At 43.6% G+C, this 26,148-nt stretch overlaps 1 protein-coding gene across 1 annotated transcript; it reads right to left on the minus strand.

Moving 5' to 3' along the window:
• Positions 1-907: 907 nt before the first annotated feature.
• Positions 908-23,462, minus strand: GPI (glucose-6-phosphate isomerase). Its single transcript, XM_058813263.1, has 18 exons — positions 23,236-23,462; positions 18,954-19,044; positions 18,509-18,577; positions 15,691-15,810; positions 13,789-13,872; positions 13,560-13,706; positions 11,778-11,849; positions 10,745-10,789; positions 9,915-9,968; positions 8,967-9,027; positions 7,440-7,483; positions 7,071-7,223; positions 6,630-6,759; positions 6,208-6,284; positions 4,775-4,903; positions 3,653-3,728; positions 3,503-3,569; positions 908-2,053 (listed from the first exon to the last, which is right to left on the minus strand). The coding sequence occupies exons 1-18, from the start codon at positions 23,352-23,354 to the stop codon at positions 1,930-1,932; spliced, it is 1,662 nt and encodes a 553-aa protein (XP_058669246.1). The 5' UTR covers positions 23,355-23,462; the 3' UTR covers positions 908-1,929.
• Between the last annotated feature and the right edge of the window lie 2,686 nt (positions 23,463-26,148).

Genomic DNA, 26,148 nt, shown 5'->3' on the forward strand with positions numbered 1-26,148 from the left:
GTGGCTGCATGTCAGGGCACAGGTCAGGAAACAGTGCAGAGTCCCTGCAAGGGAAAGGCAAAGAACCAGAGGCCACAAGAAGTTCCTGTCACTGACAGCAGGTTCCTGAACCCTATGAGGGTTTTACACCGTCTACTCTTCAAAACGCACCCATAGACCCTCCCTTGCACGTTACTTGTGGCCTCCTCAAGCAGTGCAGGGAAAAGCAGCCCTTTTTAAAGCCTCTTTACGGCTCTCATGCTGTTTGCCCGCAGCCCCGCGGCGCTCTGGCCCCGAGCAACCCCTGGCGCAGAGTGAGCCCGGGGGCGGCGGTGCGGGCAGCGGCGGGCTCGGTCCCGCACGGCACTCCCCTGCTTTCCCCTCATGGCAGCGGCGGGCTCGGTCCCGCACGGTGCCCGCCCGCCGTTCCCTCACGGCGCCGGAACCCGGGGGTGCCGGTCCCGCATGGTGCCCTCACGCCTTTCCCTCATGGCGGCCAGGGGTGGCGGTGCGGGCAGCGGCGGGCTCCATCCCGCACGGTGCCCGCCCGCCGTTCCCTCATGGCGGCAGAGCCCGGGGGTGGCGGTGCGGACAGCGGCGGGCTCGGTCCCGCAGTGCCCACCCGCCTTTCCCTCATGGCGGCGGTGCGGGCGGGCTGAGCGCTGAGGGCCGTGCCGGCAGGGGGCGCCCTGCGCGCGGCCATGATCTCTCAGGGAGCGGGGCGGGTCTGGGCCGGGCGCGCAGGGACCGAGCGGGCGGGGAGAGGAGAGAGCGGAGCCGAGCACCTGAGCACGGCGGGAGGAGAGGGTTAAAGCCCCGCTGAGAACAGGCTGCTTCCCTCTAGGGTTCTCTTTTCATATGGAAACAAGCAGCGGGTGAAGCACCGCGGAGGTGCCAGAGCAGGCAGGCTCAGCCCGCAGCACCCAGCCCTGCCCGTGAAGCCACACGGCAAAGATGGGCACTGAGGGGTTCCAGCTCACACAGTGCAGGCACCATTGGGGGCATGAGAACCAAAGTGTCCTTTTAATGCTTGTGTCTTACCTTTATTAAAGGTGTTACAGAACAATAGCCAGAGCATGCCAGTTTGCTAGCAAGGAGGTTAACAGTAGAAGAGAACAAAAGAGGATAAACAACATATTGACATCAGGTTTCTCTATTTCTTTCATTGCTGTTGTCAGACAGTGATGCTGATTAAACGGTGAGAAATTGCCCCTGGAGGATACCAAAAATATTTCTTCTCCAAGTGATCCCAAGCTTTTGCTTCACAAACTCTGGAAAACTGTTTGGAAAAGTGAAGATACCACTGTCTCTTCAGGAACCTTCTTCGTTTTTGGATAGCTGTCCACATAGCTTACAGACAAAACAGGACCTCTTTTACCAAACATCAGTAAACTTGCATTTTCACAGTAGCACTGGGGGAAAAAAAAAAAGTCTGTATCTTGCTCAAAAGGGATGAAATGTAACTGAACAACCTACGGCTGTAGGTCTGATTCTTTAAACACATTCTAGTTTCCAGCTTACAGTAGAACCAGTCCAAGAAGAAGTCTGCTTACTTGGCTTCAGAGGACCTTACACAGTGAGTGAGGCAAATGTTACTAGGGCTGCACTTCAAAAATAGAGTGAAGAAGTTTTACTCATCCACCATACCATTTATTTTCTAGTATCAGTAGGTGACCATCTTTAAGGAAGTTGAGGGATAAGAATTGAGGAATATACCAGCTGCACTTTACAGATTAACAGCCACAGAAATAGAAAGCAACTCTACAATCTCAGGGTTTCACAAAACTAGTTTCATTTGTAACACTTGACGCAACAAGATTAACTGCAACAAGTGAAGAGAGCTACATCTGTAAAGTGCTATTTTTGTTAAAAGTGGCTAAAAAAAAGCACATCTACAACAGATTTGGGTACTCGGTGGTGAGATTGTCGATGGCCTCTAAGTATTTCATTTCAAGCTCTGTGTTTTTTGATGAAATTGATGAGCCCATTTGTTGAGCTATCATGAGATGTCACTGGAGCATCTGACTCCAGTTCAGGCTCAATTTTCTTGGCAAGTTGTTTTCCAAGCTCAACTCTGCATTTATAAAAGCAGGAAAAGAAAGAAAAAGCAATGTTAGTGCTAAAAACTGACAGTATTTACTATAAGTCATTGATATTAAAAATAGAAGCCAATAAAAAATAACTTCCCAGTGAACACTGTGATGTTTTACCCCTCAAAAATTACTGTTGAAGTATTCAACTCAGTCCCATTCATTAAAAACTGGAGTTCTCACTGTTCCTTAGCTGAGCAGACAGCTCAGATTACAGGATGTCTAAGTGAACATTTTATTTCCAGAGTCAAGCAGAGTCTTTTCACCTCAGTATTCACTTGTGTTATGCAGCCTGGCCCAGTGCAGAGTGCACTCAGCTGGCTCCTGTTCACTGTTGAACAGGACAGTGCTCAGAGCACTGATTTGTGTCACCCAAACAATGCCCAGCTGAGCTACAGCCTGGAAGCACCCCCAGCACCTACCCAGGAGTTACAGCCCCCCTAAGAACCCAGGATATTCCAATAACTGCAAGGAACAAGGCTGGTTCTACAGCATCCCCACATCTCAGTTTTGGATGCCATTCTGGAATTTCATGTGTGGCAGTAAAAGCTGTACTTACTCCTACCACACTCTTGATCTCAGAGTTTATAGCAGACATCAGCTTGTACTAGACACAGTCTGCCATTTTCAGTTTCTGCTACTGTATCTGGTTATAGAACAAGCTGTGGTAGCACAGCACCAAAGCACGCACACGAAGACTAAGGCAGCTTAGTGTAAACTGATATTCTACACCTGTGGAGCAAATGCGCTCTTCAGAACAACCCTCACAGCCAAGGCAGGCTGCACCTGAACAATCTTATTTCCCAATCCCTCTACCTAAGCCATACAGTATGTTTACAGTTAATATTACTACAGATGAAAGAACATGATTAACTCCTGACTACATTTTTCAGTGACACAGTGACAGATTCCCCCAAGCTGCTGCTGCACACATGGAGCTCCAGCACAGCCCTCAGTCACAGATGCAGCCTGCATGAAACCAAGGGCTGCTGCATACACACACCTCTGCCAGAAATGCTGTCTCTCCAGCACGGGAAAATTAAGAGGTAATCAATCTATTGCTCATCAGATGCCACTCAAACTGCCTACTAATCTAGAGGTAAATAATTCTTTTTTCCATGCTACAGAGAAAACATTTTCCTTCCTAATTTTCAGAGCATGTGTTCAGCCTGCTTGACTGTTTTCGTCACAAATGCATCTTTTTTACATTCATAGTATTTTTCTAAATTCAACAGAGGTCCTTAGCCAAACCTGTTATCTACAAGTCATTATGCATTATAGCATGGTAACCTATCCCCAGAAAATCTGTAGTCATTTGTAACTATCCCAAAATCATGTGTTCCAAGTATAAAACCCTTTTGATTGTCTTTTCTCTAACTCATGACAGATTCAAGAATCTGTCAAGAAGTATACAAGACACAAAGAAAACTTACCCCCACTGGTCATAACTGTTAATGTCCCAGACAACTCCTTGAACAAATATCTTGTGTTCATACATGGCTATAAAGCAGAAAGAGATTTATCAATAAACTCGATCACAAAGTCTTCATTAGAATTCACAGATGAGAAATGTATTTACTTACCAATGATGGCTCCCAGGGTGAAGGGGTTGAGTTTTGTAAACATGATGGAATTGGTTGGTCGATTTCCCTCAAAGACCTTTCAAAACAAGAGATACATTGTCACCCAGTATGTTATAAAAAGTACATCAGAAACTTGCAGGTTGTGTCTTCATTAGAGTGCACACTGCACTATTTGCATTAGTAGCAAATACAAAGTTCTGAAAGCTTTAAAGGTCTTCAACCATAAAATGGTACAATTCCCACATTTTTTCTTTTTACAAGCACAATGGAAAATGTGTCTCCAAGTGAGGGAATCCAGGAAGTTCCTCTGGCTGCCCTGGAGGACTCAAGACCCTGTCAGAGGCCTCAAAGACCTTGGCACAGACCCCAAGACCCCTGTGCTTTTGATTTAGCCCTTGGAAAAAACAATTACCAACCTTATATGAAGAATTACAAGCCACAACAGTTTAAGTAGAATGACAGTGACTTTATCACAGGGTGAAAAATAGATTTTTTTGGGTTTTTAGAATGGGGGTTCAGGAGGCAAGATGGAGGGAACTGGCCATGTCCGGTCTTTCTCCTCCTTCTTCTTGGCCTCCATCTTCTGCTGTGATGGCAGCACTTTTAGATTGGTTTAGAGTAGAAGCTCACTGTCTAACACAGGTGATAGGGATTGGGAAGTTATTGTAAATACTGTACATGTAGTTTTTAGTATAAAAAGGTAACACCACCCAGGGGCCAGGCAGGAGTGCCCTGGACTGTCTTGCTGAGCAGACCTCAGCAGGGCAGGAGAAAGAATTTTATAGATAAGGAACAATAAACAACCTTGAGACCAAGAAACGAAGAGCCTTGACTGCTTCTTCAACCACCAGGCTGGGAAAAGAGGCTCTCTAACTTATCTCGGGGTCACTCTGACCAACTAGAGACCCCAAGATCCAAGCACCATTGCTGGCCACTGTGGGCTACAAGAAGGAACCCAAGAGTCACTGGGCAGTGCTGAGATAGCCCATGCTCCCTGGAACACCTCCAAGGCCTCAGAGCCACAGTGTGCTCCCAGTGCCCTGCCAAGGTGCCATCGGTGCCACCCCACCCCAGCTGCCCTGTCACCCCCAGCACAGCCCCCACACCACAGCCCCCAGGCACCTTGTGGGGAAGGAGCTTCTCCAGCGCGTCCCCGCTCAGCCCGGCCGCCTGCAGCTCCTTGCGCGCCTCCTCAGGCGTCTTCCCCTTCATCAGCGCCTCCGTCTGAGCCAGGAAGTTGGCCAAAAGGATCTAGCAGGTACAAACAAACACAAGGCACTGTTTGCATAGCTGGAATACTGGCACCTGGTGCTTGAGCCCATACCAAGACCTAGCCTAGACTTACAAATCTGCTTTAGCACTGTGGCAGTAAAGTATGTATCAATTTTAATACTGGCAGTAAAATATGTATCCATTTTAGCTATTGCTTCTTACCTCAGAGTGCCAGGGGACTTAGACACTATTAACACATGTACTAAAGTCCATGTATCCAAAGACAACCAGGACAGTTCTGCAAAATCCTGCTCCTGCTCAAGCTGGCAGCAAGTTTCCTAAAGGCACCAGAGGAGCCTGGACTTCACACAGCCCTTTCACACAGTATAATCTATGATTTTATCTCATTCTACACCACCTCATGGAAAGCCAGGTGCAAGGATTAGTCAAAGGTAAATACAGATGTATTTACTCATCTGTATGCAGGAAATCCCCACAGCTTACCATACACCAATCCCTACCAATGCAGTGCAAGGTTCTAACTAATTGCTCCCAATCTAATGCTAGCCTGCAAATTTATTTTGGTTTTCTCCTACCTGAAGACACAATAAGCCTTTTACAGTCAAATGAAACCTTTTTTCCTGTTCTTTTGTGAAGTCATACTTAGAATTTTCACTTGTATTTGGTCTTACTTGACAAAAGATTACTATTACACAATGCTAATAGCACTTGTAATCTCAAATCACAACAAGAGTGAAATTCAGTGACTAAAGATGCTTTTTGTGAAGTATGCAGGAAATAGTTAACCAGAACATGTTTCCACCCTCAGAAGTTAAGAACAATTTTAGTTCATTGAAAATACTTAGTCAGATGATAAACTAAAAACTGGACAGGTTATGAACATCTGTATAGAAGGCCATCACCCCAGCCATTAACGATTACATTCTCCAAATTTTGTTCTAGAATTTAATTCTTGAAAGCTTCGTCAGAGATGGTGCCACATCAGGTCTGAGAATTTGCTTCTTCCTACTCTACAAAAACTACATTTCTTAAAATTCTTCAAGGAATTTTAAACACTTAATGGCTCAACTCTTTCCAGCTTCAGTAGGCCCACAGTAAACACCACTGTCACTGCAATCACTTCAAGAATAAACATACCACTGCATTACATGTTACATATAACTTGCAATTATAATCTAGGTATTTTTAAATCTGTTGTGACTGTTGACAGAGCTTTTGTGTAGAGTTTCAAAGAGACAGTTAGAAATATCACATACTGCAATATCAAGTAAGCTTCAGTGCCTTGAGCCACAAGAAATGGGGTGCCCTGACAAAGAACTCACCTTGTGATGCAAGCCATTTCTGATGGGGTGCTGGGTCTGCACTGGGATCAGGAAGTCACAGGGAATCATGCGAGTTCCTGCAAGAAAAGCCAGGTAAATAACTCTGCTTCAGGTAAGTCTTAGAAAACCTTCACTTCTCACCCTATTTTCAGAGCTGCTGGCAGACTCAGTCATTTTTACAAGCTTTATAGAAGACCATTATTATTTGCAGCAGGGGGAAGTAACAATACAGCTCAGGAGTTTCAGCTTTGTTTGTCCTCCTTACTGTAGTTAAAACCTGCATCTTGTAGTCTTCACAAGCTGCCAATTAAAACCCATAGCAATGTGATGCTAGCTCAGATAGGAGTCCAACCTCTAAACAAGTGCAGACTCAGCAGCCATTCAGACTACTTCCAGAAGAAGGTATTTAACAGTTTGCTTACCTTGGTGAATGAGCTGGTAGAAAGCATGCTGCCCGTTGGTGCCAGGCTCTCCCCACACAATAGGGCCAGTGCTGTAGTCCACACGAGAGCCTTTCTTGGTAATGTATTTGCCATTAGACTCCATGTCACCCTAGAGAAGGGAAGGGCAGGATCACTCAGTATCAGTTTCCATATATACTTCAACTGCAATAAATAGTGCTTGTTTATAGAAATTTTCTAAGCATGAAGGATACAGCTGACTCATTTATGGACGCCAAGATAACAGACATATGAGGAAAAGGTCTAAGTGAGGAAATAAGCTGTATTGATCTTGGCACCAGCCTTTCAAGGCAATTGAAGGCACGCACTAAGGGACTGCAGTTTTATCTCACACACACACAGAGGATGCTGAAGCAGGGCAGGATGCTCCCTGCACTGGCTGCAGGCTGAGGCCAGCCCTACCTGCTGGAAGTAGGCAGCGAAGCGGTGCATGTACTGGTCATAGGGCAGCAGGGCGTGCGTCTCGCAGCCGTAGCAGTTGATGTACCACACCCCCAGCATGGCCAGCAGAACCGGCACGTTCTTCTCCAGGGGGGCAGTGTGGAAGTGATTGTCCTGCACCACACAAAGCAGAGTTACACTTCTGACAAAGCAACTGCCATCCCTCCCAACTCCTACATTGGTTTTATTGTTGTGTTGGTCCTGTGCAAGCTCCCCACAAACTGTCATTTTATCATCATTGAGGATGTGGGGAGCTGGACTTTAGAAATCAACATGCCTTCCATTTCCTTACTAACAGGAACAAATCTGAAATGGGCATCCCACACTCACCATCCAGTGGGCTCCTGCAAGCAGATTCTCAAAGTTGTCAAAACCTAACAATGGAAAGAAGACAGTTTGTATTTACTATTACAACTCAAACTTGATTTTTCCTATAGAGACAACTGTGAAACAGTTTTGATTCCTTGTATGCAGCCAGACTCCCAACTACTAATCAAGTTTAAAGGTGCACTCAGACTTCTCCTGATATTGCATCCCGTAAGCCAGACATTGACTTATGCTTAAAGCCCAGATTTCAGAGCAAGTCCAACTTCATAAAACATAACTCAAAAGCCTTTGCCTAAAATCTCCATTCAGACAGAATGAGCAACCAGAAGGAAAACAGAGGCCTTTAATACAGAGTCTACTTTGAGGCCACAGTTTTTAGCAAGTTTGAATACTTAATCACAGCCAGTGGGAGACACATCTGCCAAAAACAGGGCAAGGCTAGCACAGCAGGGATTTCTGCACTGGTGTGAGGAAGAACAGCTCTAATAAGATATTCTCAAAGAAAAAGGCTACCCCTCCCTTCCCTGTTCTCACCAACAATTCACCTGAGCTTTCTTTGCTTTGTAGTTAGGGTATTTAAACCTCCACTCACTTTCCCAAATTAATAGTTTCACTAAGGCTAGTCTTGAAAAAACAGAAATCCTGATTCCTACACAGCAATTGGGAGGTGAAGTGTTTGGACTCAAAGCAGCAGCTCTACCTACAGTCAGAGGCCAGCTGTGGGAGTTGAGGGGTCTAAGAGGAAGAAGTGGAGATAGGCTGGCATGTCAGCAGTCAGCACCAAATCTGTCTGACAGCAGCAGTGAACAGCTTATTGCAGATGAAACACTAAGTGCCTGACTTGTTTATTTTGCTCTTATAATAGGTTTTTCTACACATGAAAACTCCTATTCATATAATTCCAAAAAATACTAAACCAAATGTTATTCTCCTAATCCCAGTCTAAGGGAATTCTAGTTTTTGCCTAGAAAAATAAATGACATTACAGTTTCAGACTTTAAACATCTGAAAACAGTGATGAGGGAACAAAAGTAATCATCAGGCTCTATAGCCTAGACAAAGTACTGGAAACAAAAGGAATTAATAGTATAAGAACATAGTTAACAATGCTAAACAGAGCTCATATGCAGAACCAGAGACAGGATTTGGTGTTAGTGTGTGTATACTAAAAGATACTAAATATCCTGCTTAAAGTTTAGCAGTGTCACATGCAAGGTCTGATTTTCAACACTGCCACAGCTTTACATTAATCAGGCACTTTTGGTTTTGTGAATAAAGCAATGCAATTTGACTATTTGTCCCCAAGTATGGGGTAATTTCCAAAACTGTATTTGCAGTACTAAAATACCAACATTTCCATTACATTCCAGATTGTTTTTTAGCACCCACATTCAAGCACTCAGAGCAGGCAGGTAAATACTATTTGCCCCAAGTCTGATTCACAATCCACTGCTGTTAATGCACTCCACAGTTACATTCCTGAAGCAAACAGAGCAATTCTTGGCACGGTGACATCCCAGGAACACCTACCAATATGCAGGGCAATGGAGAGACCAATGGCAGACCACAGGGAGTAGCGACCACCAACCCACTGCAAACAAGACATGGCTGAGTTGGAGAAGTGCAAGGATTTTACATTCAAACTATTAGAAAACAGCAGTGTGTGTTTAGAATGTTCCCAGCAAAATCAATTATCCTTCTGGTTATAGTGCACTATGGATACTTGGCATAGTCAAGGGAACCTGCACTTTACAGTGCACCCTAATGAATGCCTTTTTTGAGTCTGACATTATCCTACTTGTCCAATTTTTATAACATCTCTTAAGTAAATAGCTTGATTCCAGTTAACTTCCAAATCCATTATTTGTAGCTTGTATAACTGCTTTCATAATATCACTCCTCTACAGGGAAAGCCTGCTTCAGCAAAATTCTGACACTTGGGAAAGGTAACATTCCAAACAACTCCTGAACAGCAGTTTATTTGTCAGGCAATTAGTCAATGAGACATACCAACCTGTTTCTAATTAAGTATAAGAACCAAGACTAAGGGCAGTGTACTTAAAATATGCATCTGCTACAAAATCTCTGATCAGGCTCCCATTTCTGATGCCTGACCTTTACCAGGCCTAGGTTATATACCATAGACACCAAGAGGCAAATGTCACAGCTTATAATAACTACTTGCATAGAGCAGTAAGTCAAGACTATCTCCTGTTACTCAGCAGCTGATTAGACAGCCAAGAACATGGAGGGCTCCTCTTCAGACCTTTGACTGGAAGATTTTAACAGACTGGGCAAGAGTTCTCTATTTTCCTTTAGTCAGGGGTTTTCAGTGCACTGCATACAACTCCTACAATTTAGGAGTTGCTGTTTTAAAACTGCATTTGCAGTTTCAAGACAGCTAGTTCAAATCATCTTACTTGCTTCAGAAAAAGCTAACAGTTAACATCTACCACATAACATCAGACATTTACTTACATCCCAAAACTCAAACATGTTCTCTGGGTCAATTCCAAAGTCTTTAACTTTAGGCTAAAATAAACATGAAAAAACACCATCAGTTAAACCAACAATCACAAAAAGCTTTACACCAAGCAAGCAAATACAAGTTTGGTATCTATTAAATAAACAATCCTACAACTACATCTATTTTAAAAAATGCATTGCATCCATCACAAAAATTACATTTTCATTCCCAGAAATAACTATCACTACTCACAATTAAAAAATCAATGCCATACATTCATTTCCTGATGAATCTAAGTGGTCATACAGTTAAAGCTGGACTGACACTCAGTTTACATTTACCAGAACCATAATGTCAGTCCCTGACACCCTGCCAATGACTTCAGTGCTTTTCTAGTTACTGACAGTCTCTCTACTTCAAACTTTTGCATGAAGCACCACACAGTGTGCTCATCATAAGCATTTTTCAAATTGCCTCCACTATTTCAGCTCTTACCTAGAGTTTGAATAACATTTGCTTATATAACTGCATTCATACACAACTTAGGCAATTAGAGGTAACACTCATAAATAACAAGTCATTCCAGGCACAAGAGCTCTTGATTTCAGATTTAAAGCTTTAGCAGAAGAGCACACATCTATAATCTAAGTCCAGTCTTAGTACAGTTCAATACTCTAGAAGTATTTCAGTTACTCTGAGTAGGAAAAAAAAGCTTCCATTCAGGAGGAATGCAAAAATTTGGTACTCAAGTATCTTAAAGGATAGGCTTCCTTGCTAGATTTTAAGGTAAGGCTGCCTTAAAGGTACATAGGAAAAAATTAACTAGATTGACTATACTTACAGCATTGGTAGACAAGGCAACAAAATGCTTGGCCACAGCTGAAGGCTGAAATAAAAATAAAAAAATAGTTAGATCTAGAATATTAACTATTTTAATTTCTGGTTGTAAAGCTGATCTGCTACCATTTAAACAAAATGCTGTTGACTATCATCAGTTGTTATTAATTTGAAATCATCTTATTCACATTCAGTGTGGGATTTGGGAGCATACCCAAAGAGAACCCTCTGGGATATTCCCATCAAGCCCTCCAGAGAGGGGCACAGCCTCTCCTTCAGTGTTCCCAGCCTGGACACCACCACAGCTCTGGAGCAGATGGAGCTCCATGGACACCCACCACCCTTCCAGCCAGGGCAAAAAACCAAGACAACTGGAATTACTGATAAATACCAAGCTCCAGAGTCTTTTAGAAGGTGTTGTGACAAAGATGAGTTGACTGAACAGTAGTGTAAGGGGGAATTTCAAAGCCCAGCTTTCAAACTCAGTACAGCTACCCAGACTGGAACAGGTCACTGACCACATCTTAATCACCTGAACAGGCACTATCTGCTTTTTTCCTTTAAGAGATCAAAATAGGAGAGAATGAGCCAAACACAAGGTTTCTATTCATAGCACAGCCATCTGCCATAGAAATGTCAGTGTATTGTTCCAACCATAGCTTCACTTCTAGTTTTTAAAGACTTAGCAATAATTTCAATAATTTAGTACCACACACACTATCTTGTTTTCTCATTACTAGTAGTTCTACCAAATTATTGGTTAGCTCTAAGCAAACACTACACTCTATTACTTAACAGGCAAGATTTGGAGGAACAATGCATGAGAACCATTTATAATGAAAAACTAGTGGGTTATCACTTTGATTGGACAAAACAGCCTGTCATTACCAAAGCCCTGAAATGATCTAAGTACATCATCTGCTAAGCTTGTTTGGGCTGTTACTGGCTCTGCTCCAAGGCACACAGAATGACCAGGAAGAAATTGCACAACAAAAACTGCTGCATTCTGTTACTAAGGCTGCACATCTGAGACTTACATCGTTAGCAGCACGCAGGAACCACTCTTTGGCTGTTTCTGCATTGGTGATGGTTTCCTGTGTGGTGAAGGTCTGCACAGTGAAAAACAAGCAAATAAGTAAAACAGTACTCTTCACATGGAAACAACTTCAGGTTACTACAGCATCACATGTCAGATAACTAGAGCAGAGTGATTCTAGATGTTCATAACACAGCTGCTGCCAGATTACAGAAAAAAAAAAGCTTATTAATCCAGTGAACACTAATATTGCTAGATTTACCCATCTAGTTTTAAACTAGTATGTATCTGAAGTTGGAATAATTATTCCTCATCTCCTGCCTTCCCATTCCCCAAACTGTTTTGCAAAACCTTGAGACTAAAATTCTCTACTTTAGTATTTTTAGTAAAAGACCCAAGTTTTACTGTTCAACTAAAAACAAACTAATTGAACATCTAAACAGGATAACCCAGATGGACTGTCCTATTGTTCTTCCATTCCTACTTTTTCATGGAAGAGCACTCATTTCTGCCAAGACTCTCATCATAATTTTCCTTTTGCTGATTAGAGGAAAACATTTTCCTGCTTTACAAAATGTGCACAGAAGTTCAGTCATGCAGCTTTGCAAGTATCTACAACCATTCTGATTTACTCAGCCATCAAAATTTAGCTTTAAGGGTGAACACTAGACTCATCCTACTCTCATCCATCTCCAGAAATACTTCATTATGAAACATAAGCCTGTTATGGAAAGAAAAAAAATGTCATTCATCCTCTTCCAAACATACCCAATTAGCTAACTACAGTCTGGCAAACAAACTCAAGTGTTACTCTTTCAATCTGGCAGTTTTCTAAGCCTTTGAACTGTGATCCCTGGACTCATTATTGCAAGTGACCATCAGTATTACTGTGTGCAGTTTCCTTATTGCTCCATAAGCTGTGCTCAGCTGCAGCAGAGCCAAGATAAGCTAATGAGCACTGCAGAGCATGACCAGCACTGCACACACATTCACCAACAGCAGAAAGGTTCTACTGTGCTTGACAAACGAAGGCAACCCAAGTTATGTAACCATGGAGTTTGTCCCCACCTCCTTCCTCTGCCCAGACAAGCATTCCTCAGAGGGAGAGGGCTGCTGGAATTATTGCTTACAGAGTAAGTTCTTAGCAAGGCAAGACTTAAAGGCAGCTATTCAGTCTGCAGTCAGAAATAGGTGTCACCTTATGAAGTAGCAGCAGACTATCTTTACCTCTTTAAGTAAAGCAGCTTAGCTTTTATAGTGCTCAAGGAACTCAGCATTTAAGTTATTTAGGTGAAGGTGTTGTGACTACCCTATAAAATGGAGATTCTTAAAGAACATGCAATTCATTAATGCAAAAAAACCAGAACATTTAACAAGTCCACTGTACATAAAGGATCAAAAGTCCTTTAGGAATGAAATAATATCCAGAATTCCAAAGAAATAGCTACATTGGATCCTACATTCCACCTACAGAGACGTGCAGGAAAATAAACTTCTGTGAATAAAGCCAAAACTTGCATTGACTGAGAAATAAACCCCAGACAACATGAAATTGTTCCTATCTCTTATTTAGGTTAAGTAATTATCAGCATTTGACTTACAGATCCCCCAGTATTTCAGCAGCAACACAACTTTGTACTACAAGTTCAGAAAAAATCACAACAGGCCTGCTTAGAAATAATCCACAATGGAAGCCCCTGGTCTGGATATTCCTGTGGACAGCCCTCTCTGACTGAACTCTTCACAGCAGAGCAGGCCAAGGCAGAGCTTGTCTCAGACATACCTTTGATGCAATGATGAAGAGAGTGGTGTCTGGTTTGAGTTCAGCCAGGGTTTTGGCTATATGAGTACCATCAATGTTGGATACAAACCAGACACGAGGGCCTCCCTTGGAGTATGGTTTCAGGGCTTCAGTTACCATCAGAGGGCCCTGCACAGAAGCCACAATTAGATTTTATCCTCACTGGAAGCGTACACAGAGATGGGCAGGGTGTAGAGAAGTCAGGGCTTACCAAGTCAGAGCCACCAATGCCAATATTGACCACATCAGTGATGGCCTTGCCAGTGTAGCCTTTCCATTCCCCACTGCGCACCCTCTGTGGCAAAAAAAAACCATAAAACACACAATGACCATTTTATACTTGCACTAAAGCTACTGATGCTAACCCAGGACCAGGAAACAGGCTTTGTTTTCAGGTACTGTTGTAGAAAGTTGCCAAAGACAGCTTTCAAGCCTCCCAACATTAAGGCTTACACTCAGAGCCACCTTCTTAGCTAGACATCGTGTTATGTCTGAGATAGAAGCAAAAACACTGCAACATCAAACACTTAAAGAATTTAAAGCTCTCTCCCTACTGTGTGAACTGCTGTAGCATTTACAGTGTTTGCTAAGGCAAGAGACACCTATCCAAAAATGATAAAATCTTGGGCATTAAACTATGTGCAACAAATACTTGAACCTGAAGCTGTTCTTTAAGTGTCTTTAATTAGAAAGAGCTTCACTAACTAAGCTGAAGACAGTATGAATAAAGCCACAGAGATAAGAGATGTATTGGCAAACCACTCTAAAAGCTTTTCTCTTGCAAGTATGCTTTGCATTAGGATTTATTTCTGGGCTGCACCTTAACAGCACATGGTCTAAGTTCCTGCTCTATTCCTAATCTTTAAGCATCACTGAAACAAAACAAAATTCCAATCATTAATTGAAACTCTACACTGAATTTTGTCCATCATCTACCACCTATGCATTCAATCTGCTCCAATCACAAAAACCATCTTCCTGGTATCATGAATACTTCCAATTACATTCTCCAATTCTAAAGCAATTTTTCTACATAGCATTTAGTTATGCTGATATTTGCTCTCCTTCACTACAAATGCTTAAGCTTCTCATTTTTCCAAACAGAAAATCCATTTTTAGTAACAGCTTTCCTGTACCCATAGATGATATTGCCACAGTCCAAAAATTCCATCTGCTAAGTCAACTGAAACCAGCATTTTTGTTAATATTTTTAAAGAAACTGCTTGACATTGTTTTTATTTTGCAGAGAAGATACAGCCACATGAAAGTGATACTCACAGATTCTGATCATTGAAACCATAGAGCAAACAAGAGGATGGCACCAGTGAAAACCCTTGTTTTGCACTACCAAAACCTTGGCACTGTAGAATTTCTAGCTGATTAGACACCACAGAATTTCCATGGCCATTCAAGTCTCAGAGCATATGAAGAAAGTACCAAATCCACACCAGCTGGTGTCAGTTATTGTGGTTTTGGCATTTATTATTAAGAACAGAACAGAATGCAAGCCCATTCTGCATGGGTTAGATGCAAGAATTTGCAGTGAAACAGGGCTCTAGCACCTGGCTAAGACTCACAACAGCAACCAAGCAGGTCCAGGTCCTCACAGCCTCGTTTAAAATGCATTAAAACTACCCAGGTGGATACTCTGCAAACAGAATAGAATTAAAGTAATTTGACCTAAAACCAGGAGATCCTTAAGGAACTATTTAAGTAGAGCATAATCAAATTGCAATTGAGCTGGCAACTTCTACCTCCCTCCTGATCTTGCACAAATGTTAAGAGGCAGTTTCTACCTGGTGCAGCCAATTAGTTGAAAAATTAGCAAGAAATAAAGTAATATTTGAATGGTACTTAATGATTTACAGGACTTCCCAAGTACACACAAGATTACTGCTGAAGGAACAAAAACTAGGGAGCCCATTAAAGAAAAACTGGAAACAGGGAGAGAAAAGTGGATCAATAAAATCAGCTCCAACTCCATGCTTGAGCCAGAACTATTGCAAACCTTAAAGAAGGACACAATTCAAGTGAACCAGCCTACAATCCACATGTAAGAACCTGGATGGGTATAAAACAAATACATAAAAAATAAGCTGTGGTGGTACTATACCTGACAGAAGTGTTTCATTTTGTCCAACACTTTGTTGACTTCTGGAACAACATCCTTCCCATCCACGAGGATCGGCACATTGGAGCGATTTCTCAGGGCAATGTGAAGCACAGCTCGGTTCTGAAACAAGGGGAAAATCAAGATGAGGATCTTCCCAAGTTACACCCCAGGGCCTCAGATCCTCATCCAGAAGGCAGTATAGTCATCAAGATTTAAAAATCCTTTAGATTAACTGGGATTAGTAGAGCAGCATTTTCAGTGTGTGTGCATACTCACAGCAGTGGCCACCTCAATCACCCCCTACTTCACCAATTCAGTGAGGGGGCTTACAACAGCACAGTATGCAAAGTAAGAGTTCACTTGGGAGAAAAGGCTCAAAACCCCTTTAAAAGTTCAGAATCCAGCAATATTCATGACCCAGCTATCTTTATTTTGGCATGCTTTAGGTATTCAAGAATGAAATTGTTTCTTACTGATGACAACACTAAAAAAATCAATTACAACAAGCAGCTGAAGTTATTTTCCCAGACATCTTCTCAATTATCCTGAGTACTCCATTTAATATAGGAAGAGAAATAATTTAAACATTTGACAACAAAGAATACAATAGCCACATCCCTCTAACCACTGCTCACAATTAAATACTGCCTAAACACTTGCACACCAAATATATGTAGTGGTTGTGCTATAAGAAAAAAATCTCTTAGCACACAGGATTTATGTTATTTCTCCACAGCTGCACATAAGTCAAAGCACCAAAATCTGCCCTGTGGTTTTAAGAGCTTAACAGTTTTAATCCAGAATGAAGGAATTAGTCAATACTAATGAACAAATTAAAAAATTAGTCTGCTCTACCTCATTGTTCCACAATGACAGGCACTGTGAGACAAAAACAACACAGACAATATGAACTGCCAAGTTATGATTTAAATACCAAATGCTAATTCAAAAATCATTGAGTTTGTGGTTACTGACTTGGAATACAAAAAACCCTCTTTCACTTGCTAATTAAAGTATACCCACTCAAATTTGGGGTGAACAGAGAAGATTTTTTGCAGCACTCAGCCATGGAATGGTATTTGCTAAGTACTGCTCACTATCAAGCTTGAAGGATGCTTTGTCTGGTCAAGAGGAGGAATGCTTCACCTGATCCCTATGGTTAAGCAGAAGTATTCCCTAAACACCATGCAGGCCATACAGCCTGTCCCCAGGATGAATGCTCAGGTGAGTTATCCTGTAATGCTCTTTGCACCATATCCAGCTCCAAGTTTTAACTCATCTGGGACAAACACCTGGCAGTGACACACATGGGTGCACTATAAAGAACTTCCACATAAGCACACACCATGCAGCCAATGCCTGCAGCAAACAGACAAGTGTGGAATACTTCAGACAAAAATCCAAAGAATGTTCTACAGCAGATTAAGAGCAGTGGACGAGTCAGTTCTTGCCATCAAGAAGCTCCCTCCTGTCTTACTGCTTTAGGTTTATTCATGCTGTTTGACACCTGACAGCTTCACATTGTCCACATTCTCCTATGCCAGAGCCAAACCAACCTGATTTGATATTCTATACAAACAAAAATTACACAAACCCCATCTAAGTCACCTTCTGAAATGGAAGGAAGTAACTGAGGAATAGCCTGATATGAAGAGGTGTTTCTAGACTTACAAGATACACAAAGTGGTATCAAGACAGCAGGAAAAGAGGAAGCTAGCAGCAGAAACCAAACACAGAGTTTGATATTGTGTTTAGGTGCTTTCTGTGCAAACTGTACCCTTCTGACACTATAACTGCTACACCTGCTCTCAATACACAATGAAGAACAACTCTATAATACAGAGATGGCTAACTCCATGATAATTTGTGTTCCATAAGGCTAGTGAAAGGCAGTATGAGACAAAACAACCTCCAGACAGATTTAAGACTCCTCACCCTCCTTCCCTGCTTTCTTTTTTCAGTAGCTACATCTGTGAAATGAAGGCAATAATGCAGAAGGAACAGGAACCACTTCTCCAGTGAAACTGTATTTCTTTCTGTCTGTGCCTTTTCACAAACATGAATCATTCACAAACAATACAATGTCCAACTGCTGAGTTACTTTAGGCAAATAGCTTGTGCAATAGCTAAACCAGTCAATAGCCAACTCAAAGGAAATACTGGTTCCTCTGAATTTGCCTCAAACATACTTAGTAGCCCTAATTTTTAATGCAGACTAATTAAACCGACTGTACTGTGGAGTTCCCAGTTTTCATCCCATTTTTAACATCAGAAAAAGTACAGTTGGCTTTCTATATGTTTTAGTAAAGATTTAGTCATAACTAGAACCTTCAGATTTACAAAAGGAGGAAGGTACTCATCCTCTCACTGAAATACATGGCTAATTTCCCAAGACTGTTTATATTCTCAACTGTTAACTGCACCAAAAGACAAGCAGCATCACAAGAGATGAGGTCTTACACAATCCTCCCTTCACACCCTTTAGGCAGTTTACTAAGCTTTGTGAACAGTAACACCAGGCAAAAATCATGTAATGCAATACTCTGCTCCCTGTCCTTTGCAAGGTCTAACTCATCTTCCTCTCCACAAAATAGAAAAGAGAAAAAAAATACCACCAAAATCTCTAAAATAAGATGTACTGAAGGAAGGAGGTATTTTTAGTAAGAACTGTAAAATTTTCTCTTGAAGTAGTGCAGCAAAAATTACAATCACTGAGTATTTCAATGAAGTATTTAAAGTAAGTTTTTTCAGGCTTTGCATAAACATCCATAATAAGCACAACTGAAGTGGAAAGAACCATAGACAGAAATAGCCTTACCTCAGTGAAGTTGATCTTCTCTCCACTAAACATGCGCTCCCTGGCACTTTCCACACCCCTTGACTTTGCCTGAGAAAGGTAAATATAGATTCCTCTTAAAATAGTGGAAGCCAACATGCATTACAAAGATTCAGCTACATTAAAGAGTATGAACATTTAACACAAGACAGAGAAACAAAAATTATGGTAGATTAAAAGATCCACTAGATTCTAGGTAAAAAAAAAAAATATTTTCCTTTTCAAAGTACATTTTTATGCAAATATGCATTGAAAAATGGCTTTGTAACTCGGGGCTAGATGACAATGCAAGAATTTGAATCCTGCCAAGACTTGTAAACTGATGCCTTTTAACTTATATGTTAGCTAATGTTTATAAACAATGCTAGAATAGTGAGTTGCAGGTAAAAGTTATTTTGTTTATTAATGCAAGATTTTAAATAGTTACCAGTTCCATCAGCATTTTCATCACTTCTTCTGTAACAAGGTTCTTGGAGTAATCCAGCAAGATATCCCCATGGTCAGTATTCAGGGTCAAGCTGCCAAAAATCAATAGGTTGTTTAATTGCACATTCCTGAGGGGTGACTGTTTTAAGGGAGACAATGGTAACTCTGTATAGATTACAAAAATAATGGGAATCCTAATAACACTAACTCAGTAAAGAAGAGTGACCAATTTGCCCAAAAAGTTTCATAAAACGACTGCTGGTTTTTGAAAACCGTGTTTTTCCACAATCTGAATTAGTGTCCACTTTCTGCTTGTGAAAACCCAAATACAATTAAGTGTATTTGATGCATAGTTGGACAATGACATATTGTTTCCACTAGCATTCTCTAGCAATAATCAGCTTTTTCCTAATGTATTATCAGTAAAGAGCTTTTCACATTGTTCTGCTGCTGGAAAATTAAACTGTCTTCCTAAAGGTCCTGTCATTCTTTCATACGGAGTCTTAAACAAGTCTAATTGAAAAATCTATACAACATCATGAACAGAAACATTGCCAACTACTATGCAGAATTAAATCCCATTTGTGCATGGTTTAGTCTCACTATCCTCATTGATTCAGTGGAGGGCTCCAAATTGTTTTACAAATTACCTGCAAGCTGCAGCCTAACCCATCAGAATAGAGGCACTTGTAGGTTCACATCTGAGAGGAAACACAGCAATGGGAGCCCAGCAGAAGCCAAGTGAGCCCATTTGTATTTACTATCCTTGTATCTGTGTGACAGGTTCCGTAGTTCCTCTAATCCTTTACAATATTGTTTTACCAATTTCTTCTTAGCAATAATTTCCAACCAAATCTATAAATTACTCTAACTGAAGAGCTGAATTCTGTAAGTTAGCCTTTGATAAAAGCACATCTTCCTCTCCCTGTTGCTCCACACACACCCCACAGGAAATTGCAGCCATCTAAATTCTGTGTTTCTGCCCTGTTCATTGTCTCCCCTGCTTCTTTCTCAACACCTGAGCACAGAAACATGCTCTGTTATTTTAGCCACCACACGTGCCAGAGACTTCACAGGGACACACCACAGCATAATTGCTCTTCACATATAACATGACAGAGCAGGCAAGATTCTTCAAAGGAAGAATGGAGCTGAACTCACAATAACAGTAATAACCAGCAAGGCCTTAACATTTCAGTGATTTCACTTACTGTTAACTTCATTAACTGTTCATTAACAGTAACATCCTTCTTATGGCCCTAAAGTATAAGCATGAATGAGGAAAGGAAGGTGTCTTCAAGCACAGTCTCAGAACCATGTTTCTTTAATAGGAAAAGCAGTATCAGTGCTGCTAACCACCCTTCTGCTCAGGATGCCAACATCAATCCTGACACCCTGACCCCCAGCACCAGGATCCCTGGAATATGGCTAGCTACTGGAAGGACTGGTTGGGCTCACCTGCCACAACTGTTACTCAGATACAGCATGGAAGGAAAAGAGAACAAGTCTTTGATATTTGATGCAATTTATTTAAAGACATCTCAGACTTGAAGACATTTCACTAATGGTACAGCAAGACCATCAGCACACTAACACTTCTTCAGTTTCACTTCAGAGAAGTAGAACTCTTGGAATTCTCCTTCTACATTATACTGCAGCTGATAGCCTCTCCCAGTGCTCTACTCCACAAAGAAAAGGATTTCATGTTTACTTGAAATGTCTCCCACCTACAATTCATTACTTTACATATATGAACGAAAATCAATCTCACTAGACCTAGAAGACAAAATCTCTCATGAAATTATGGCTGGATGGCTGGCTCTTCAAGCCACTGCTCACTTGAAGAAACTGCAGAAATGTGCTACCCAAGACTTTCCAGGCAAAGCCAAATCAAGGAATGGCCTCCCCATTTAACTTGCCACACACAAGGTGGAGCACACAGTGTACAATGCAATCCTGTGTAAGCCCTTATAGCAAGGGATCCATCCACCCTCTGTTTGAGCAGAGGCCCCAAGCCCTGCAGCTGAGCTGTGCTCTCCCAAGCACCCACTCTGCAATGCAGCAGCTCTGGCAGTGCTGCTCAGGGGGACAAGAGCCTTGTCACGTAGGCCACAGGCACCTCCAGGTGATGCAGCCTTAGCCTGCAGCATCCCAATGATTGCATCTCCCACCACATTACCCAGGTACACTCACATTCCATTTACTCTTATCCTTGACAGCGGACAAGCCAAGCTGCAGGAGTGTCATTCTAACACTTTCTGTCTGTATCAGGGGTACCTCTGTCACACCCAGACATCCCTTACCTGCTGAGTATGTGATGGCTGCATCATATCTCTTCTAACCCTTTCAAAACCAGCAGTTTCCACTGAACAACCCATGTTGATAAGAAGTCCTGTTCCTATCAGGCCTTACCTCACCACCTTGGGTGGCAAAGAAGGCAAAGATCACTTACAGGTGTGGCTACACTCCTTATCAGGCAAGCAGGACATACAAACTCTGAACTAGGAAAAAAACGTCAAAAGGAAGAAAGGATGTTTTGTATATATACTTGATAGGATGCAATCAGCGAGTGTAAGGTTCTTCCAATAATATTAAATAGACACTTGTGCCCAGATATAAAACACTCAGATTAAAAACTATTAACACCAGTCTGAAATCCCTCCAGAACCAGTATCAGGAAGCACTTTCACCTGGGTAGGTTTCTCTTTTCCTTTTAAATGAAGGAAGTCAATGATTTTACAACAACATCTACCAGAACTAAAAAATACTCATAAACCTTAATTTCACATGAGGGAGGTTGCAAATGACACAGGACCACGTGGCCAAACCACCAGAAAACAATTTTCCACAGATATTAGCTACCATACTCCTGCTGATCTGGCTCAGAGCAGCCAGCACTGGCAAGAGCACCAGTGAAGCTATCAGCTCTGCAATTGTACTTTGCTATGAGGAAGTTCTCCTGGACTAGAACAAGATGGCTTTGCAGGAAACAGGACTGAAATAATTAAAAGAAAGGATTAAGACAGATGAAGCAAACTTAAGACACTGCAACTGTTTACTTATGGGCAGCACAAAAGGGCATGAATTAGAGGAGCTATTTGAAATAAATAACTGCAGTAAAGACCATCTCACCAAAAAATACTGGAGATAAGGAAAACTTGCAATGGGAGCTAAGTCTATTAGTGAGGATCTAGCAGACTTTATAAGATATTACTGATCAATTTCTTAAAAATAAGAAATGGCCCCTATTAAAAGGGCCAGGTGAAGTCAGTACTCAAAAAATTCAGCATAATTTTCTCATCAATTCAAATTATATTTTATCTCACATATATATATGCAGGACTTCATATACCATCTTCAGTTACAACGTAAGAATTTTCTAATGAGCTCAAAACGGGGGAAAAATCCCTCTACGCAGGACAGCAATGAAAAGCTTTTTGCACGCAACAAGTCTTATCACAACACTCTAGAATGGAAGGTCGGTTTATCTCTGTAACTCAGGCTCACTTTAAAACTCAAATCTGGGATGCATCACATAATATCAGGCTTTTCCGACTGCTGCTATAGTACAACAACGTAACCACACACATGCCCTCTCAGCACGGCCTCCAGCAAACAGAAAATCCGCGTCCCATTTTACAAGATGAAGGCTCTGAACGCTATCACCACTTGTTACTTCCTCCCCTACGCTGCAAGGCATTTTCCGTAGCAGCGATGGCGAGAGGCGAGGGAGGGCTAAACCCCCTCACGGCCCCCGCTGCCGCCTCAGGGCGGGCTCGTACGGGCACAGGGGGCTCAGGGGATGCGCGGTCCCTCGCGATTGTATCGCGGAGCTTATCGTGACTAAGCACGGCGTGCAGGAGGCTGCGAGTGCCGCCCCACAGTGCGGCTGTGCGAGCGCAGCGGGCGCTGTGCTGCCCGGCACGTACCCTGCTGCAAGGATGAGTCAAGGGCAGGCGGCGCGGCCGCCCCCCGGGCGCTGCGAGCGGCTCCCCCGCCCCCGGCCCGGCCCCCCCCGGCTCATGTGCCCGGGCCGCCATCGGCCTCGCACCGCCCGCCGTGGCGGGCACAGCACCGCGGGCCGAGCGCCATCCGCTCCCCGCCGGGGCTGCGCGGGGGGAGCGAGCGGAGCGGGGCCACGCCAGCCCTGCCCGCCAGGCCCGGCCGCGCCGCGCCCCTCGCGGCCCCGGCTCTCCGGGCCTCGTACGCGGCACCGCCCGGGCGCGGCAGCCCCAGGGCCCGCGGCCGCTGCCCCGCTCAGCCGTGGGGCCGCCCGGCCTCACCTGAACTTCTGGAAGCGATCCTTGTCGGCCTCGAAGAGCTGCCGCAGGACGAGCTTGGAGGAGTTGGCCTTGTGCCACTCCACCAGCTTCTTGAAATGGGGGTCGCCAGACAGCGCCATGTCCGCGGGATGAGCAGGCGAGGCGGGATGAACCGGGCAAGGCAGATGAGCTCTTGCCTCCTCTTCCGCTTTTATAGCAGCGACGCGGCCTCCTGCGGCCGCCCCGCCCCGGCCGAGCCCGGCCCGGCCCCGTCCCCGCCCTCCGCCGTGGGATTCCCTCCGTGCCGCGCCAGACGGGGAGGAGCGGCCTGCGGGTCCCGGCGCGGGGGCGGCGGGGACTGGAGCCGGAGCCGGAGCTGGAGCCGGAGCCGGAGCTGGAGCCGGAGCCGGAGCTGGAGCCGGAGCCGGAGCCGGAGCCGGAGCCGGAGCTGGAGCTGGAGCTGAGGCCGAGGCCGGAGCTGGGGCCGGGAGCCCCGGGGAACGCGTAGCGCTCTCGGTTGTAACTCCCGTGTGAGGGAATCGCGGTGTCCCCGCCACGGCTCAGCGCCTCCCGGGGCCAGTGTCCGCCCGCGGCTGTGCGGGTGCACGGTGAAAGCGCCGTATCTGGTCGGGCTGGTTTTACCCCGGGCCCGCCCGCGGCCCGTCCTGCGGCAGCGCTCGGAGGCGGCCTCAGCACCAGCTGGGACAGGGCTGGTGACAGGGCTGGTGACAGTGCGGACAGGGCTGCGTGACACCCGCAGCACCACAGCCGTGCACGCCGGGGCAGCTGCTGCTGGCCTGGGTGCCGGACCCCTGCCCGTGTCCCTGGATCCCAAACCCCTGCCCGTGCCCCTGGATCCCAAACCCCTGCCCGTGTCCCTGGGTGCCGGACCCCTGCCCGTGTCCCTGGATCCCGGACCCCTGCCCGTGTCCCTGTTGCCCTCATCCCTGCCCCGTGTCCCTGGATCCCAGCCCCCTGCCCGTGCCCCTGGGTGCCAGACTCCTGCCCGTGTCCCTGTTGCCCTCATCCCTGCCTGCCACCCCGTGTCCATCGCACCTGGCTGAACTCTGGGCAGGCCGGGGCAGGCAGAGCAGCAGCTGTGCCATCCTTGGGGGCAAAAGCTGTTCTGGGTAAAGCAGGATGTTGTTGAAACATGGGTGTATAAAGGAGTTTGTCAAATTCCAGAGATTGCATTCTGCAGCTTAGGGGAGCAAATCCCAGTGAAATCATGTTTTAAGTACCTAAGCTCCTTTATGGATCTCAGCCCAAATCAGAGTCACAAAGCATGAAGTTGACTCAGAGCACTAAAATCACAGCCCAAGTCTTAAGCTGCAGAATCAGCATCTTGTCCTTGTTGCAAAACAAAAAGCATTCATAATTGATCCTTAGCAAAAGTCCTTCCATACCTCACTCTTGCTTGTTTCTAAGGTTTGCTTTTTCAGACTTAAAATAACTGTTTAATAGACCAAAACATTTTTCTTCAGCAAAATAAATCTTAATCACTTGATATATTCTCAGGGTTTTTTTTACATCTTTGGAGGCCACTCTCAGCCTTGCCAGTCATAGGTTTGGACAACTTCACCAAGACAGAGCTGCTTCTTTCATGCACCCAAATCTGCCTGACCATTTTTCACTGCATGTGGTTCCCTGCATGCCTTCAAGTAAGGCAGGAAAATAAAATGGCAAAAATTAAACTTTGGAGTTGATTCCACAGAGGAGAACACAAGGGCCCAGTAAGTTTTTAACAAGACATGTCATGCACACTGCCATGTCATCTTTACATATTTTCCTTCCTGTCCAAGACCTTTATAAACAACCCTGAATAATCACAGACTCCTTTTCAGTCAGAAACTATAACCAAGTTGTAACGTGTGATGTAAAGTTCTTTGGCTTAATAAATATCTCCTATTAGTCACAGGGAGAGAACAAATACCCTTTTTAAAAATGTTAATATTACTGACAGCATTTGATATTCAGCCGTGAAACTCCTGACTCACCTGTAAGATTTCTCTCAAATCAGGGGAAGCAGAATTCATTAAAGTGTTCTTACCACATCTCTATCAAATCCAGGAGTCTCATACACACATTTTCCCAAGCTTTTCTGCTGTTATTAGCAGTAGGCATTGTTCTCAGAGCACCTTCACCTCTTTCTTCTGATCAGCCAAAGGCCTGCCATGTTTACACACTAACAATCACTTCTCCTGCAGCTCCTCCCAGCTATCCTGTCATTTTTAATTGATGATAATGTCTCAATTTTGCACAAACTTTTCCACCTTTATTATTTCAAAACCGGCAATTCCCATCCTGCCTTTCACTGTGAAATTTGGATGGTGTCTGAGCTGTTACTCTCTTCATGTTCAGGATTTCACAGTCAGGTCACAATACCTGCTAAAAGGTCTTTTGACAATTCTTAAATCCTCATTCATTACTATTACAGCGACCTGAGTGGGCCGCTGCTGGTGAGAGAGAGACGGTGAATCTTGTATCTTGATCAGAAGGCTTGATTTATTAATATATGATATAATACATTATAGTTATACTAAAAAGAATATAAAGAGAGGTTTGCAGAGCTGCTAGCTAAGCTAAGAATAGATAGAAAAGAATCCACAACAAAGTTGTGTCCAGGGACTCAGTCCCCTGGCTTGCACTGATGATTGGCCCTTAATTATAAACATAGAAAATGAGCCAATCAAGGTGAATCCTATTGCATTCCACAGCAGCTGATAATAATTGTTTACCTTCTCTTCGGGGGCCTCTGGCTCCCGAAGAGACAGAAATGTGAAATAAAGGATTTCTGTGGAGAAATGTCTGCGACACATTACTATACTTCTGTTTTATGGCCACCTCACTTTTCCACTTTCTTTCCAAACTACAGAGCCACATTAGCTTCTTACTGCTCTGATCACAAGAATTGTTATTATTGAAATTATTACC

This window comes from Ammospiza caudacuta, chromosome 13 (genome assembly GCF_027887145.1).
Source record: "Ammospiza caudacuta isolate bAmmCau1 chromosome 13, bAmmCau1.pri, whole genome shotgun sequence".
NCBI lineage: Eukaryota > Metazoa > Chordata > Aves > Passeriformes > Passerellidae > Ammospiza > Ammospiza caudacuta.